The following is an 18183-nucleotide window of genomic DNA, read 5'->3' as shown; positions in this document are numbered from 1 at the left end:
TCCCCTCACTTTGTCCATACTAATCAGTTTTAGTCACTTTACTTTTGAAGTAGTTTTTATGTAATCTCCCAGTTCCTTGTCCTGTGCTCTGTCTATACCATATACGACAACTAGAGTAACACCCAATCATCACAGAATCTTCTGTTTAAAGACAAAAACCCCTCCATTTAGTTCCTCATTGCCTGGTGGAACAATTCTTTAGAACTTAAGGCTTTTTTTTTTTTTTTTCCATTTTGGACATGATATCACTATGTAGTTCAGGTGTTTCCCAAACTTCAGCCATCTCCCTAGGTTTCCCAAAAGCTGAGTGTCAGGTGTGAATCACATCAGTTTTGTTTGTTTTTTATAAAACATTTTTTAAGATTTATTTTTATTTTATGTGTATTGGTGTTTCTGCCTACATGTATACCTGTGAAGGTGCCAGATCCCATGGAATTGGAGCTATAGACAGTTGTGAGCTGCCATGTGGTTGCTGGGAATTGAACCAGAGTCCTCTGGAAGAGCAGCCAGAACTCTTAACTGCTGAGCCATCTCTCTAGTCCATAGTTTTTAAGGCTTTTCAGACCATTTTTCTTGGGCTTCCCCCTATGAAATGTGAACTAAAATGGGTTAATATATGTAAAGTATTTAGAACCCTGTCTGGCTTATGCTTAGAACAAATAGTACGTCTTAGCTATTATTATTAAATTTGAACATGTTGTATATAAAACACTGCTATTTATTTTCCTTTTTGAATACCACATCCTCCAAGTACTTTGGAAGAGTAGAGTACTTTAAACTATCAACAGTTAGTATAAGGCAATTGTCATTGCTTTCTTAGCAACATAAACATCTTCCTGCAATTGAAAGAACCTGTAAACACAAACCTAATTTACCACAAAAATCAAATTTCAGCCTCAATGGAGGTAGAAATAAAAGGTAATATTTCCTTCACTCAAAACCAGCTCAGTGGTGGTACATGCCTAGCACCACTGCGGGGCAGGGAGTACAGCAAATTTACAGAACATGTTAGAGGAAAACCAACCCTGAAATAATATAGAAATAGGTCTGGACTTAGGGCAGCTGCTCTCTAATGTGAACATATATTAGAATGACCTGGGAACATTCAAGAATATTGTCATCTGGACCCCTTTAGATTTATGGAATCTAAGGCTAGGGTTCAGGCACTAATGTTGCATAGGTGATTTGACATTCCATGCACAATCAAAAGTTTCACAGGCAATACTGACCTACATTTTTGACAATCATTGGTCTTGTCCAAAGAAATGTTGGCTGAAGGAGGTTGGGCATTTGTGGCATGTTTTTCTCAGTGATCTCATGAAATATGCTTTTGAAAACAGAATACTCATTCACTGCTTTATGAAAAAATATATGTGTTTATGAGTAGCCTTTTAAAAACAAGCTCCCCAAAGCCCCAAACCCTGGAGTTTAAGGCTTGAAAATATATATGCACATCGAGGTCATAGAAACTTGTGTCTTTTTGGTCTGACTTCTATTTATAAGTTTCAAAACAGTGACTTATGTAAATATATATTTAGTTATGTACAGTATTTACAACTGAAAATCAACATTAAGTCTGTAAACACGAAAAAGTTGGCAATTTGCAGTTATAATTTCAAAAACAGGTTTACCTCAAACATTTTATAATAAATAGCACCGCTGTACCTTCCCCGAAGTATTACTGCTCACTAGCTTATTTTATCTCAACAACTCAGGGTACCCAAGGCTAGAGTAACACAAGTACTAGAACACAGCACTTTTTACGGGGTAGCGGAGAATGATGGAAAGCTTGGATCTTCAAAACCTTACAGCAAAGCCCCTTTCACCCGCCAATCCTGAGACAGCAAATCCTGTAATTCTCCCTCGTCATCACTGTCCACATTCTCTTCTTCCTTCTTCTGTAATTCCTTTATGGTCAGAACCTCTTTAAGTTTGTTTTTTATTTCATCCTGGCGATTCCGCAGCTTTTCCACCCGACGGTAACACTCTATCTGCTCATCAATCTCTCCAATCTGCCGATCCAGCCGTCCCTCCTCATCCTCTTCGGCAACTATAGCTTCGGAAATAGTGTTGACTTGCCTCATGGCCTTTTGAAACTCGTCCCACTCTTTGTCCATTTGATCTTTGGGGGCATCGACCTTCCGGACCTTTGCGTCCACCTCAGGGTCGTCGAAGAACCCTTCTGGTAATGCTTCGGCGGTGTTCTCTCTCCTTTCCACCACTTTTTCATGTATTTCTGCTTTCTCAATTGACCCAGAATGAGGAACTAAGGGGGCCTTGGGAGGATTTGTATTAAAGGGATCATTTGGCAGCACATTACTTGTTGTCGGTGAGGCAAGCGAATGTTCTTTGGTTTTGCCCTGTGCATCTGGAAGATGCTTGCTGCTGTCCCTTCTTCCTTCTCCACCTCCCTCTTCTTCCTCCTCCTCTTCCTCCTCTTCATAATCAGGGAGTAAACCGAGTCCAGAAGGTTTACTGGAGGTTGCCCTAGCGGCCTCTTTTCCCGATTTCTCAAAGTGGGCGGGCGAGGCCGAGGTGGAGGGCTGTACCTGAGGCCCCACGGAGGCCTTGGTTCTCTTGGCGTCATGGCTCTCCACATCCGCTGCTCTCCTCTTGATGGGCTGAGGCGCCGCGCTGGCCGACGGGCCCTGGGTTGCTCCCTTGGAGCCTTTCAGCTCGGCTACTCTCTCCCGGTGCTGCTTTCCCAGAACATGGGTCTGCCACAGGAGCTCGCTCTTGACCGGAGTGTTACAAAGTGCGCAGCTCAACTGCCCCAGACGGTTGTACTTGGCGAACGGAGATTCTATCCTCTTCCGGTTGGTGCTCAGGCGCTGCTTCTCCTTCATCAACCGCCTCAGTTCTTCCTGATTCACCACCCGCTTCCCCGCCGGAGTCCCAGCAGAAGCGGAGGACGCCATCTTTGGGCCGGCGATTCAGGCGCTTCTGGCTTCCGTCCCGGCGAGGCGTGATAGCGTCACTTCCTGTTATGGGGTCGATTGGCCGAAGCTCAGGCGTGTGGGCGTGGCGCCAGGGTTCCGACTCGGCAGGTTGAGGGCTGAACCGTTGAACCCATGGCTGCGATCAAAGTCGCCAACCCCGGGGCTGAGGTGACGCGCAGCCAGGCGGCCTTGGCTGTGAACATATGCGCCGCCCGAGGGCTGCAGGATGTGCTGCGGCCCAGCTTGGGTCCTAAGGGCGCACTAAAAATGTGAGATGCCGCTAGGGTGTGTGGGGCGTCGCGGCGCCCTTTGAGGCTGCTGCTGATATTCAGTGAAGACCTGAGAGCAGAGCTGCAGCGTTTAGACGCCCGGTTTTCCTCCCTCTCACATTCCGCTCTCTGAGATTTCTAGCCTGTTTGCCGAGGAGAAAAGGCCCTGCCAGTAGAAGCTGTGACACCCTCCCCTTTTCACTATGGTTCATAAACAGCCTATTCATACCGTGGCTCACTGGAAACGTTAAGTCTTGAACGCTTCTGGAGCTCACTCCACCCGTCTCCTGTTGGGGATGAACTTAAGCCTGTGCACGCGCTCAGCAGACGTTGGACTGCAGCCCCACCGTAGACAGGATTGTTTTGACTTGGCAGTGTGTTGTACTGGCTTTGGAGCTAGGCAGGCATAGGTTCAAGTTCAGGGTCCATCATCTTCCATCTGTTAGTACTTAATCAAGTTCTTGCAACTGTGCACCTAGAGTTCTTTATAGTTATTCATCCATTTGGACATACGTTTATTTGGCACCATTGTTTTACATAGGAAGAAGAGAGTGGGGAGAACAAAAGGTCTCTTAGGAAAGTGACACTCCGAGAGGAATGAGCAAACTAATATTAATAGTAAATGAGGCCACTTAACACTAGATGCTGGGAAAACAGATGAGATAGTTTCTGTTCTTTTTTTTTTGTTTGTTTGTTTTTGTTTTTTTGTTTTTTTCTCTGTGTAGCTTTGCGCCTTTTCCTGGATCTCGCTCTGTAGACCAGGCTGGCCTCGAACTCACAAAAATCCACCTGCCTCTGCCTCCCGAGTGCTGGGATTAAAGGCGTGAGCCACCACCGCCCGGCTTCTTTTCTTTTCTTTAAACAAGGTTGATTTATTTTAACTTATATGTGTGCACCTGTCTGAGTTTATGTGCATCAGGTGTGTGCAGATGCCCCCAGAGGTCAGAGGGTGTCAGATCCCCTGAACTTGAGTTATAGGCAGTTGTGAGCCATCTGATATGGGTGCTGGAAACCAAGATCAGATCCTCTGTAAGAACAGTAAGTGCTTTTAACTACTGAGCCATCTCTCCAGCCCTTGAGATAGCATCTGTTCTTAAGGTGACATGGTAGTGACAGGTGTGTCAATTATATATAGATGTAAACGATTTTACAGAGGTAAGCGTCCAATTACCGATGGCTAAAGGAAAAGCCTCTCAGATAACAGGTGATGTTTGATCAGAGTTGTAGAAGAATGAATTGAGCAGTTGGTGAAGGGAATAAAGGCCTCCCAGTGGTGTAAATCCATCAGAAATTAACATTATAATGCATTAAGGGGACTGAAAGACCTACTGTGGGAATGATGATCGATGGAACAGGAGAGTCTGGGAAAAAGCCAAGCATGTTACTGTTAAATTACTTTGACTTTTACCTTGAAGATGGTGGAGAACATAAATTCACTGCAGGATTCTTGGTCAGGAAACTGAGTCACGTTGCCTTTTAGAAAAATAGAGTGCAGAGAGTTGATTCAAATTTGGAGACAAGATGGCTGTCTAAGCAGTCTAGAAATGATAATAAAATTGGAGAGAAGAGGTGAAGATTTAAAGGTATTTAAATTGTAGAATTGACAGAGCTTGGTGCATTTAATAAATGCAGGAATGAGGCAACTAAATTCAGTGACTGAATTATGACATTTACCAAAATAAAGAACCTACAGGAAATTTGCAGATTTGTTCTTTGTTTTATACTTTTCATTAGCCAATGTTTATAACCCATCAGCTACTCTGTAAGCCCATAAATGCTCCATTTGGAATGAAATCACTAGAAGGTCACCTGGGAGAAATAATTCTGTGAGATGCAAGTGGCAGTCATTACTACAGTCTCACCTCATTCGATGGAGAATTTCCAAGCCCAATCATCTGTGTTTAGAACAGTGGATGGCAAGAAGTGGGAGTGAGTGCTTTTTGATTCTTGACTTGTGTAGTTAATAAGTACTATTGTTCTTTGAACAGGCTTGTTTCTGGGGCAGGTGACATCAAACTCACAAAAGACGGCAATGTACTGCTTCATGAGATGGTGAGCTAATGCTCTTCTTCATTTTCTTTTCTGAGACAGAATATTCTCAGACAGAATATGGCTGGCCACAAACTCATCATCCTGCCTCAGCCTCCTGGCTGTTGGATTTAGGCATTAAATACAATGCCCAGCTGCTGCTGGCTTTAATAAGCCTTAATTTAACAAATGGCACATGGGTTGAGTATGCAGCTCAGTGGTAGAGCACTTCCCTAGCACATGCAAGATTCTAGATTCAACACTGTGGGGAAAGGTTATGCTTTGTATATCATATGCAAGTTTATTTATTTAAAGATATTTTTTGTGGGCTGGAGAGATGGCTCAGTGGTTAAGAGCACTGGCTGTTCCAGAGGACCCAGCTTCAATTCTCAGAACCCACATGGCAGCTCACAATTGTGTACCTCCAGTTCTAGGGGATCTGATACCCTCATACAGACATACATGTAGGGAAAACATCAATGCACAGAAAATGAAAGAAAAAATATTTTAGCCAGGCTTGGTGGTGCACACCTTTAATCCCAGCACTCAGGAGGCAGAGGCAGGTGGATCTCTGAGTTTGAGGTCAGCCTGGTCAATAGAGTGAATTCCAGGACAGCTAGGACTACACAGAAAACCTTGTCTTGAAAAAAAAAAATTTAAGAAATAACTTTTGCAACGCTAGGGATTGAGCATATGTTAGGCAAGTGCTCTTCACCACTAAGGGATAGCTTCAATCTTATAATTTGTATTTTTAAAGATTTATTCGTTTTTAAATTTTATGTGTATGAGTGTCTATCTGTGAGCCACCATGTGGTTGCTGGGAATTGAACTCTGGACCTCTGGAAGAGCAGCCAGTGCTCTTAACTACTGAGCCATCTCTCCAGCCCCGAGTGTCTGTCTGTATGAGTGTATGTCACATGCATGCTGGTGCCTGCAGAGGCCAGAGAAGGGTATCAGATCCCCTGGAGCTGGACTTAAGGCAATTGTAAGTCACCTGTTAATGGGTGGTGGGAACCAAACTCCACTTTTCTGGAAGAATAGAACATACTCTTAATGGCTGACTATCTCTGTAGCCATTTTTTTTTGGGGGGGGCGGAGGTTGAGATAGGATTCCTCTGTGTAGCTCTGGCTGTCCTGGAACTCACTCTGTAGATCAGGCTGGCCTCAAACTCACAGAGATTCACCTGCCTCTGCCTCCCAAGGGCTGGGATTAAAGGCATGTACCACTGCTGTCTGGCATCACAATTTGTATTTTTAAGATAAGGCTATCAACACTGGGTGGTGCTGCTACATGCCTTTAATCCCAGCACTCGAGAGGCAGAGGCAGGCAGATCTCTATGAGTTTGAGGCCAGCCTGGGCTACAAAGTGAGTTCCAGGAAAGGCACCAAAGCTACACAGAGAAACCCTCTCTCAAAAAACCAAAACCAAAACAAAACAAAAAACAAACAAACAGATAAGGCTATCAGCTAAAAACTACAGTCTTGAGATATGGTTGTTGGTTTAAACATCAACAAACTGAACTTTGGCTATTTTCAAATGTTTATAGAGCCTAATAGCTTAGGAATACTTAAAAATTAATATTTTTGGAGCACTTCATTGTAGTCTTTGTAATCATGGAAAAAGAAAAGTCCTTTGCCATTTTCATAAATGTATTCATCTTTGAGATTGAAGGGCTTAATCTTTTCTTGGAAATGTCATTGCGTTTTGAAGCAAAGACTTTCATAAAATGTTCAAACCTCATTAATTCTCAACTTTAAAATTTTGAATTTGACATTTACTAAATATTGATAGTGTAAAACCTGTAAATGTGCAGAATAAAGTTTGTTTCTTAATTTTACTATTGACCCTAGGGTTATCTTCAGTGTAGTGGCCTTCTTCATCACAGTCTTTTTCAATCTGGTGTTTACCTTTTCCAGCAAATTCAACATCCAACAGCTTCCATCATAGCAAAAGTGGCAGCAGCCCAGGACCATATCACAGGAGACGGCACCACCTCGAATGTCCTGATCATTGGGGAGTTGCTCAAACAAGCCGATCTTTACATTTCTGAGGTATTAAAATTTCACACTATTTCAAAGGAAGTTTTTTTTTTAAGTTCAATTTTAAAGAATAAGAACTAATTACAATTAAGATAATCTTAGGCAGTTGTGAGTAGAAACTGATTTTTATTTTCTGCCAAAGCAATGGCTTTTATTGCAGTTATATACTTTTAAAAATATAAAATATAAAATATTTAAAGAAATATAAAATATTTAAAGATGTATAGAAAGGTTAAAAAAACCCACATATACCCATGAATCATACTTACAAAAAATGTAACTAATAAAAGTTGAAACAAAATTATGTTCCTTTAAAATTAACTGAGGAAAAATTACTGAAGGCTTTTCACCTTGTGCATGTGTTTAATTTTCTAGTTCCTCTTTCCTTTGTAAACCACCTCGCTGGACTCCTATGGAATCATCATTCGCATTTCTGTGTCTGTGCCTTTGTTCAGTCCTATTCTTTTCTCAACATTGCATGTCTTTTTTAGAATTATTTGAGTATTTCCTCTCATTCAGAGACTATCTTGGCGAGGCATAACTTGGTCAAAATGGAGATTCTTTGTGTTCCATTTAGTATTGGGAATTATCCATTCAGTGTCTGTAACTTATCTCATTTAGAATGATTTGGGCTTAAACAGTGGAAACTTGACTAAAACTCTCTTGACAAAAACTATGCAGAAATCATCATCTCCTACAAGAGAACAGTGAGGGATAAGATAGGGTCTGTGACTGGTAAATTTAAAAGTTCAATCAGCCATCAAGTGCCCAGGTCCTTTTGGTCTCTAAGCTCTTCTGCATATAATACGGCTTCATTCTAAGCTGGATCTTGAAGGTCAGACCATCAGAGGAAGTCAGGGCTACTTATTTCCCTTGGTAAGATTCAGCAGGAGAGGTCAAGATAAAGACATTCCTCCAGCTATAGCATATGAATCCTTCCTTGGTCCAACCTTAGTCTTATGCTCATCTTAAACTGATAGCCATTGTCAGGAGAGTTGATTAGGCTGATCTAGACCCCACTGCTTGAGCTAGGGTTAAGATTCCCCTGAAGCACAGGTGAAAGATGGACATTTTCTGAAAATCAGGGGTTAGGTGAAGAAGAAAGGAGAGTGTCAGTGGTAAGGTGTTGCCAGATCCGTAGTGTATATCTGAACATTAATAAAGTGAGGCACAGGATATGATAGAAACACCAGGGACACATGGAGATGCTAAACTAGCCTGCAGTAGCCAGGAAACATTCAGGTGAGGATCTTGAACACAAAGTCTTTAGGATGTAATGTGAGGCACTTAGTGTTCCAGGCCAAAGCTCCACCCTCAAATTGGTACAGAACTATAAGCATTTGGTGTTACTGGAGTTTGAGGGGATGTGTGTGAAAATGAAGAGGTTGTGGAAGAAAGTGGAAAACAATCTCAGAGGGTGAGGAGCACTAGCTGTTCAAGAAGTGTATGATTTACTGTTGTAGTGAGCAGACCAAGGAGTAGCATATTAATGACTGCTGTGGACAGATTGGCATTTTAAATATTTGGGGACAATTCTAAGGAATCCACAATCAAGGTTCTTCTAGTAGTCCATTATGAAGTGATTATGAAGACCTAGATTGAGGAAATTTTTACAAATGATAATAGAACAGGTTGGATTAGAGTGTTGGGTCTTACAGATTTAAATCTTGGCTCCATTTCTGAACTGCTTGCTGATGTAAGACAAATTACATTATCTGTGTAGAGCAATAATAGGACCCACTTTATACTGTTGTTGAGAGGATCAAATGAGATAATTCACATAGAGCCCTTAGCATTATGTCCAGCACAAATGCTCAGTGTCACCTTTTAAGTATTATAGGAGTAACGCAAAGAAATGAAGTGAAGGAACTGTGGTTTATGCCTTTCGTGTGGTTCATGATTTCACAATGTTTATATATTATTTTGCAAAATAAACAATCCTGGGGAGTGGAGAGATGGCTTAGTGGGTAAAGTGCTTGCTGTCCCAGTGTGAGGACCTGAGTTTGAATCCTCAGACCCTTGTCAAACTGAAAATGGCAACATGTGTCTGTAACCCCAGTGTTCCTACGGGAGATGGGGCAAAGCCAGGAGAATGCCCTGAAGCTCGTAGGCCAGCAAGCCTGGAAAGTATGGCAATAAAAGAGACCTTGCCTCAAGCAAGGTGGAAGGCAATGACCAACATCTAAGGTTCCAAAGTTACCTTCTGACCTTCACACTCATGCTGTGGTATGTACATTCACCAGCATCCACACAGCATACATAAAAGATAGAAAATATACACACATACCAAAAAAGAGAATAAATAATACTACTATTTTTTTTGATGACTATCTCAAAGACCAAGGACTTTTTTCATCCTAGGCAATTGCTCTACCCCTACACTATATCCTCAGTCTTAATAGTATTTGAAAACCTTTTAATTTTGTGAGCCAGGCGTGGTGGTACATGCCTGTAATTCTAGGACTCAAGAGGCGGAAGCAGGGAGACTGGAAGTTTGAGGGCAGCTTGGGCTCATGATGAGACACTGTCTCAGAAAAATTGATTTTGGTCAGAATTTTAGACTCACAGAAAAGTTGCAAGAATATTGTGAAGAATCAGCATATAGCATTTATCCAGGTTTCTAAAAGCATTATTGTACCTCTGCTATGTTTTCTGTGAGACATGTAATTAATGTTAGGCATCTAAATGTTTTCTGAGTGGGTGAGAATAAGTTGCAAACGTGTCCTAATTTCAGCGGAACTTTTTTCTTTGTGTTTTGTTTGTTTGTTTGTTTCTGTTTTGAGACAGGTTTCACCATGTAGCTCAGTCTGGTCCCAAACTTGTTGTGTAGATGGTACTGACTTCTTTTTTTTTCCCCCGGAGCTGAGGACTGAAACCAGGACCTTGTGCTTGCTAGGCAAGTGCTCTACCACTGAGCTAAATCCCCAGCCCCGGTACTGACTTCTAACTCACCACCTTCTTGCCCCAGCCTCCCAAGTGCTGGCATTACAGCCATGTCCTCCCAGCACTTAGTGTATAATTTTTAGCATCACTGAATTCTCATATATAGTCACAACTTATGTATATAAAAGAGGAAATTAGTCTTTACATCAACAGCTCACAGAGTATACTATTATCTAGTCTGCAGATTTCTTTCAAATTTCACCGCTTGTCTTTCACAGAAAAAGGAAACTCTAGGATAATGCTTTGTGTTTAGTTGTCATGTTCCTTTAGTTTCCTTTAAGCTGAAATAGTTCCTGAAGTGCCTTTTATAGTTCATGGCATTGCTACTTAAAAAAAAAAATCACTCTTATTAGTTGTATGTGGAGATTAGAGGTCAACCTGTGAGAATCAGTTCTTTCCTTTTGCTATGTGGGTCCTGGGAGCAAACTCAGGTTGTCTGTCTTGGTGGCAAGCACCTTTACCTCCTGAGCCATCTTGCTGGCCTGGAATTGCTACTTAAAAATACTTTAGGCTTATTTATTTTTATTTTATGTACATGCATGTTTTGCCTGCATATATGTATGTCAACCATATGTGTGCCTGGTGCCCTTGAAATTCAGAAGAGAACATTATATTCCTTGGAACTGGAATTATGGATGATTGTGGGCCACCATGTGGGCTCTGGGAACTGAATTCAGGTTGTCGGTAAGAGCAATAAGTGCTCTTAACTTCTGAGACATCTTTCCACTCCTGACATTGCTACTTTTTTTTTTTTTTGAGACAGGGTCTCTCTATATAGCTGTGGCTGTCCCAGAACTCACTATGTAGATCAGGCTGGCCTTGAACTCACAGAGGTCCATCTGCCTTTGCCTCCCAAGTTCTGGGACTAAAGGCGTGTGACACCACACCTGGTTGACATTGCTACTTTTAAGTTGTGTGAGCCATATACATTTTAAACACTCATATACATTTTAAAATATTGTTTCAGATATGAAGCCTGAGAAATAATTTATGAATGGTGCATACTTACATTAGTGCCATCACTGTGGGTCACATACTTATTAAAGAGAGCATAGCTGCCTTTTACTTGGCATGGTTGCTGTGTGATTTGTGTATTTATGTTGTTACACCAGGGCCTGCACCCTAGAATCATAGCTGAAGGATTTGATGCTGCAAAGACGAAAGCACTTGAAGTTTTGGATGAAATTAAAGTGGAAAAGGAGATGAAAAGAGAAATCCTCTTAGATGTGGCTAGAACATCCCTGCGAACGAAAGTTCATGCTGAACTGGCTGACGTGTTAACAGAGGTATATGATCCACTGTTGTCTAGCAAGGATAGCCAGACACGTGGTGATATTCTTCTTTTCTATAAGACAACTAAATGTTGCACATGACTTTTCCGAAATATAAAAGAAGAAGGCAAACATTTAAAATTCAATTGATCACAACACTAATTTTCCTAAGGTGTCTCATTAGTGCTTACATGACTTGAAAGTTGGGAGAGGCTTGACTTCCTGTGGCTTATCTCTTATGGAAGCTCTTGAACAGTATATTCAGCTAACCCTAAAGGTCCGTACTTGACTATATCAGGTGACACATGAGCAGGTTGTTTTGGCAGTTGCCTTGTAGTTAGGGTTGTTGCTTTAATGCAGCAAGATTGAGCTGATATATAAGAGTCTCATGTTTATTTGATTGACTGCTAAAGGTAAACTATATGCAATGTAAAGACAAAACTGCCTGGGCAGTTCTGGAAGACTTTGTATCTGGTGCTTATCATTTGATTATATTGTTGTTCCTCAGCTTTGCTGTTTCTCAAAATCAGGAATGAGAAATTTGCAATAACCAAATTTAAGAGGCACTGCCCTGTGAAACAGAACGCTCTGCTGTTAATTTGCCTTAAGAAACACAAATGTGCCAAGTGTGGCACTTGATGGCCATGCCTTTGGCTTTGAAGCCTGAAGCCCTTTCCCTGGTTAGTCTGGTGATAGGTCTCTTGGACCAGGAGTTTCTTTCAGTCCGGGTAATATGCCCTTCCCCCACCCCCATGCTTCTCTTTCAGGCTGTGGTGGATTCTGTCCTGGCTGTTAGAAGACCAGGTCTCCCTATTGATCTCTTCATGGTGGAAATCGTGGAGATGAGGCACAAGTCAGAAACAGATACACAGTAAATCGCAAAAATTTACAATACCCCCCCCCCCCGTGTGTGTGTGTGTGTGTGTGTGTGTGTGTGTGTGTGTGTGTGTGTGCCACAGCATGCTTATGGTTTGTGGAGGTTAAATGGTAACTTGAAGAAGGTCTCTCTCATCACTTTGTGAATTCCAGGGCCCAAACTCAGGTTGTCAGGTTTCTTACCTGCTGAGCCATCTCATCAGCCACACTTGGGCAACACACAAGTTCTGAAATATTTGGCTTTCTTCAAGTGCTCTTTCATTGATTTTATTGATTTTACTCAACACCAATGTATTCATTTCACATATGAGTTAGCTACATTGAGCCCGTCACTTTCAGATGCTGCAGTGAGGAGTGAGCCAGACACACACTCCTCAGGAAGGTTACATTTCTAATTGAACTGGAGGGTGAAACGTAGTCATGTGTGATTTTATAGCATTCAGAGAAAAGCATTCTGATAAGAAACTGAACTACAGGGCGGTGGTGGCACATGCCTTTAATCCCAGCACTTGGGAGGCAGAGGCAGGTGGATCTCTGTGAGTTCGAGGCCAGCCTGCTCTACAAAGCGAGTTCCAGGAAAGACGCAAAGCTACACAGAGAAACCTTGTCTCGAAAAACTAAAAAAAAAAAAAAAAAAAAAAAAAAAAGAAAAAAGAAAAAAAGAAACTGAACTACAAAGCTAAGAAGCCTCTAATGAAACAGGGGAGCTAGCCATGTCAAAAAAGAGCACGCTAAGCAGAGAAAATAATCATTGGAAGTCTCCGGAAGTAGAAATGGGCTTGGAGTGCTCCAGTGTGCCTGCAGCACCGGTGAGAGGAAGCAGGAGTGAGGGATGAGGCAAGAGCTAAGAGAGGCCGTGATAACTACAGATTTAGTTCTTTAAATATTCAACCCCAAGTATAGAGATCTCTCATGCACCTCTGACTTTTATCTTTATCAGTTTTCAATCTAATTTCAACTATATACTTTTTCCTTCTCCGTCTTCCCCTTCTTCCTCTTCATCTTCCTCCTTACAGGTATTTTTTTCTCACATTTGAGATGAGGCCTCACTGTGGAGGACTTGAGATTCTCCTGCCTCCCAAGTGCTAGGACTAACCAATATTATTTAGATGCAAATCTTGAAATAATATTTCACTTTCAAATACTTTATCTAGAAATAGATCTAATATAAATATTATCAATATTAACTAATATACCTCTAAAAATAATACAGCTCATTAATATATATTTAATTAATATTTCAGTTTTAATGTTTTTCCAGTGAATTTAATTTTGATTGGGATGCAAATGCTATCTACATATTCCATATGCAACTTACATCATTTTCTTAGGATCAGTTAGGTTTTCTACACTCTTTTTGAATCATGAGTATTTCTAGGAATTTGTCCATCTCTTTTGAATCTTCTAATTTTGGAACAAAATGGTCATAAAGATCCTGTTTGAAGGATTTACTCCACTCCTATTCTCTCTTCCCACCTTCCCTCTCATTTTGCCCAGGCTTTTGTTTGATTGTTTGTTTTTGTTTTGTTTCATAAGGCCTTTTAATTTTTTGATTTTTGGGTTATGGGAGTGGGGAGCTTTCTGCTTCTTTTGTCTTTTTAAAATAGCACTCAGGTCATTCATTTTTAGCTTTCTGCTTTTGTGAAACAGTATTTGAGGCTTTTCAGTTTTCCTCTAAGTATTACTTAATTACACCCCTTAACTTTTATTTTATTCATGTATTTTTGCCTTTGGGACTGGCTCTCACTGCATAGCTCACTACCCTGGAGCTTCTAATCCCTTTGTCTGGGCCTCCTGAGTGCTGAAATTACAAGCATATGCATTTGCATTATGTTTAAAATATTTTCTTTCTTCTTTGCCTTCCAAAGATTTTACTGAAGAGTGGTTTGGGTATAACAAGACTGTTTTAATGGCAAGAGTAGTATTAAAAGTACAGGTGTAATAGAAAGTGGCTTTGCAGTGAACCTCTCTTGGAGGCAAAGTCTCTGTCGCCCAGGCTGGTTCTCCTGCCTCAGCTTTCCAAGTTCTGGGATTAAAGGCATGAGCCATGCCCAGCAGGGCAGCCTGCCTTTGGAACAGTGCCGCCTTCTGTTTCCTACCTGGTTTCAGACCATTATCTGGCCCTGCTCTTTTCCTCCTCTGCTTATCTGCCTTTCTCAACCTTCCTGATGCTGCAACCCTTTAATACAGCTCCTCATGTGGTGGTGACCCCAACCATAAAACTATTTTCATTGCTGCTTCATAGTATAATTTTGCTACTGTTTTGAACTGTAATGTAAATATCTAATATGCAGGATATCTGCTATGTGACTTCCAAAGGGGTCGCAATCCACAGGTTGAGAACTCTGCTTTAGAGCCTCGTCCAGTCTCCTTGTTTTTTCCCTTCTGCATCTCTCTTTGTCTGTCTGCAGAAGTTATTTGTTGTCAGGAGAAGTTGGCTTAAAAAGGAAGTTTTTTGGCATGCTTTCCTGTGGCTGTGGAGTTGGTCCCACTGGTAGACAGACTGACTGAAGCTTGCTGGAAAACATAATCCATTTAAAATATTTTCCAATTTCTATTTTCAACATGTGTCTTAATTTCAAAATATATAGAAGAATTTAGTTATTGACTCTAGTTTAACTATATAATGGTAGGGGACATTCTATAAGATTTCACTACTTTGAAATTGGTTGAGATTTGCTTTAAGGCTTAGGTATAGAGTCAATTAATTAGTTTATCTTATGTTTTTTGGGGGAGGGGCCGGCAGGCAGGGTCTTATACTTATTGCCCAGGCTGTCATTGAGCTCACAGTAATCCTCTTGCCTCATGAGTCCTAGGATTACAGATGTGAGCTACCATGCTTTACTTAAGAGATTTGTTTGTTTGTTTTTCAAGACAGAGTTTCTCTGTGTAATAGCTCTGGCTGTTCTGGAACTTGCTCTGTAGACCAGGCTGGCCTCGAACTCACAGAAATCTGCCTGGTTCTGCCTCCCAAGTGCTGAGATTAAAGGCATGCGCCACCACCACCCAGTGAGAACTTATTTTTATGTACTTGACAGAAGGTATGCTGTAGTTGTGAGGTATAGTTTTCTATCAAGGGATCAATTTTGTTAATGCTGTTCTTCAGACCTTAGTATCCTTATTGATATTCTGACTGCTTATTTTGTCAATTACTGGACATGTTGATATATTTGAATATTTTAGTAATATCATCATAGATTTGTTTATATTCTCTTTTAGTTTTGACAGCTTTAATATATGTTAAACATATATTAAACATATATATATATATACACATACACACATATATAGAACACATATATGTGTTTGTTTTAAAACAAGGTCTCTCTATGTAGCCTTGGCTGACCTGGAACTCACTATGTAGACCAGGCTGGCCTCAAACTCACAGAGATCTACCTGCTTCATGAATGCTAGGCTAACGGCCTATGCCACCATGCCTAGCTATTTTATATATTTTGAGACTATCTTGGCCTGGAGATATATCTGAGCATAGAGCCCTTGACTGATATCTTCAATGCCTTGAGTTCTATCCTCAGCAAAGAAAAACAAACAGAAAACCAAAACTGTCTTATTAGGTGCATACAGGATTTTGTTGCTGTTTCTGCTCTTTGACAAGGTCTTGCTGAGTATCCTGGACTAGCCTTTAACTTAGGATCCTCCTGCCTGAGCCTCCTAAGTACTGAGAATTCAGGTTTATGTCACTACGGCCAGCTTTAGGTGTGACCAGCTTGTACCATAGCATTTATTCCTTACATAATGAACTTTTTGTACTGATATAAAGTGGCCATCTTTTCTCTAATAATACCTTTTTATTCCAGTACTGAGGATTGAACCAGGATCTTGCACGTGCTGGGTGTATGCTCTACTGCTGAGTTATAACTCCGTCCCTCTTTTCTTACTTTTTATTATGAGATAGGGTCTTACTAACTTATGAGAGCTGGCCTTGAATCATTCTGTAGCCAAAGTAGGTCTTGGTTTCTGATGCCCCATCTCAGCCTCTCAGGTATCTGGGATTACAGAACTGCACCATCAGATCTGCTTAGAAATGTCTTAAAAGTAGAATTTATCCCGCATTGATACAATTGCTATACCAGTTTTCTCTTTTAAGGTTTTTTTGGGGTGGGGTAGAGGGCTCAAGACAGGGTTTCTCTGTGTAACCCTACCCTGGAACTCTGTAGACCAGGCTGACCTTGAACTCAGAGATCCACCTGTCTATGCCTCTCAAGTGCTGGTGTTAAAGGCATGTGCCACCATTGCTCAACTATGAATATGTTTTCATTTAAGATTTTTAAAAAATTATATTTTATGAGTGTTTTATCTGCATGCATGTATGTGCAGCATGTGTATAGCTGGGGCCTATTGAGGTCAGAAGAGGGTGTCGAATCGTCTGGAACTGGAGTTAACAGGTTGTCGTTATCCACTACATGGGTGCTAGGAACTGAACCATGGTCCTCTGCAAGAGCAGCACATGCTCTTAACCACTGAACCATCTCTCCAGTTCCCACAGCTTTCTCTTAATTAGTATATGTCTGTCATATTTTCTTTGTTTTACTTTCAATCTTCTTGTCCTTATATTTTAGAAGATAGTTTTTTGTAAGTGACATATTGGGACAAATAGAAATTATTAACCAGATAGTCTTTATATTTTAATTGAAATACTAATCTATTACATTTAACATTGTTATGAGTATATTTGATTTCAAATCTCCTATCTTTTTACTTTCTATTTATTTCCCACTGTCCTGTTTCTTTTAATCGACTTTTCATTTTATTGATTTCATCATTATATTTTTCCCCTCTACTAATTTGCAAATTTCACACTTCTACTATTTTTTGATTAGTAGAAATTATGTAATTTTATAGTAACTTATAGGAGTCTAGCCTTAATATCTTAATATCTTTTCTGGATAGTATCCTCATTTACTTTTTCCTGAAGCATGATATTGTTACTGTTTTTTTAAAATCCCACTTGATACTACTGCTATTTCATACGGTGTTTGCAAAGATTTATATTCATAATTCCAACTTGCTTTGATGTTTATGGCTTTGTACATCTCAGCTTCCTCTTGAGATTGCAGCTCTCTCCCACTTATTTGCTGGAGATGTTTTCCAGGATTCTCAGTGGATATCTAATGGTACAGCTAGTGTTCAACCCTCTTTTTTCCTGGCTCTTCCCAGCATACCTGGCGCTAACACATTCAGCTCAGTTTCTTCTTTTTCACTTTCCTTTTGCTCTGTGGATGACTCTGCACGTTCATCAATTTCCTTAGTTAACATAACTTTGATTTGACAGTGGGTCACTGAGACAGAGATGAAATTAAGGAACCTCCTTCAGACAAGGAGGCACTGTTATATTTTCCTCTGCTTACTGTCCATTCTATAGATTTCCTCTACTCATAGTTTGCTGGATTTGCTTTCATTTTCACTTTTTGGTGTTTTTATTGTGCATAAAACTAGGCTTACAGTGATAGATGGTCCTGTCATACAGTTCTTCAGCTTTACAGCAATGCGAAGGTGATACACATTCAGGAGAACCTGTTCTTTGAATTTTACATTTTGACTTTCCCCCAGCAGTATATTGTACGATACTTTCTTGTGATGCTGAGCAGTGGGGTGAGCCATAGTTCACAGCTAACTGTGCAATCACAAAGCTAAACAGCCAACACTCTGCAATATACAGCATTGCTAAATGATGGTGGTAGGAGGGTTAGGTGGATTAAATGCATTTGACATGATTATTTCAACTTATGATGGGTATTTTGGACTGTAACCATGTGATGGTTAATTTTGATGGTCAGTTTGGTGGGATTTAGAATG

At 40.7% G+C, this 18183-nt stretch overlaps 2 protein-coding genes across 2 annotated transcripts in view; one reads left to right on the top strand and one right to left on the bottom strand.

The window, feature by feature from the left end:
• Nucleotides 1-1356: 1356 nt before the first annotated feature.
• On the bottom strand, nt 1357-3533 carry Znf830 (zinc finger protein 830). Its single transcript, XM_059271340.1, has one exon. It carries the CDS (start codon nt 2916-2918, stop codon nt 1806-1808), a length of 1113 nt encoding a protein of 370 aa, XP_059127323.1. The 5' UTR covers nt 2919-3533; the 3' UTR covers nt 1357-1805.
• Cct6b (chaperonin containing TCP1 subunit 6B) overlaps nt 2968-18183 on the top strand; it is a 40436-nt gene continuing 25220 nt past the window's right edge. The window contains exons 1-5 of the mRNA XM_059271339.1: nt 2968-3208; nt 5197-5260; nt 7154-7288; nt 11332-11505; nt 12258-12361. Of these exons, the coding sequence (XP_059127322.1) occupies nt 3072-3208; nt 5197-5260; nt 7154-7288; nt 11332-11505; nt 12258-12361 (614 nt within the window). The 5' untranslated portion in view covers nt 2968-3071. The remainder of the gene's footprint in view (nt 3209-5196; nt 5261-7153; nt 7289-11331; nt 11506-12257; nt 12362-18183) is intronic.

The sequence above is a fragment of the Peromyscus eremicus genome, chromosome 8a (assembly GCF_949786415.1).
Source record: "Peromyscus eremicus chromosome 8a, PerEre_H2_v1, whole genome shotgun sequence".
NCBI classification, from domain to species: Eukaryota; Metazoa; Chordata; class Mammalia; order Rodentia; family Cricetidae; genus Peromyscus; species Peromyscus eremicus.
Note: the sequence above shows the minus strand (reverse complement) of the source record. Positions and strands in the feature narration are given on the sequence as shown.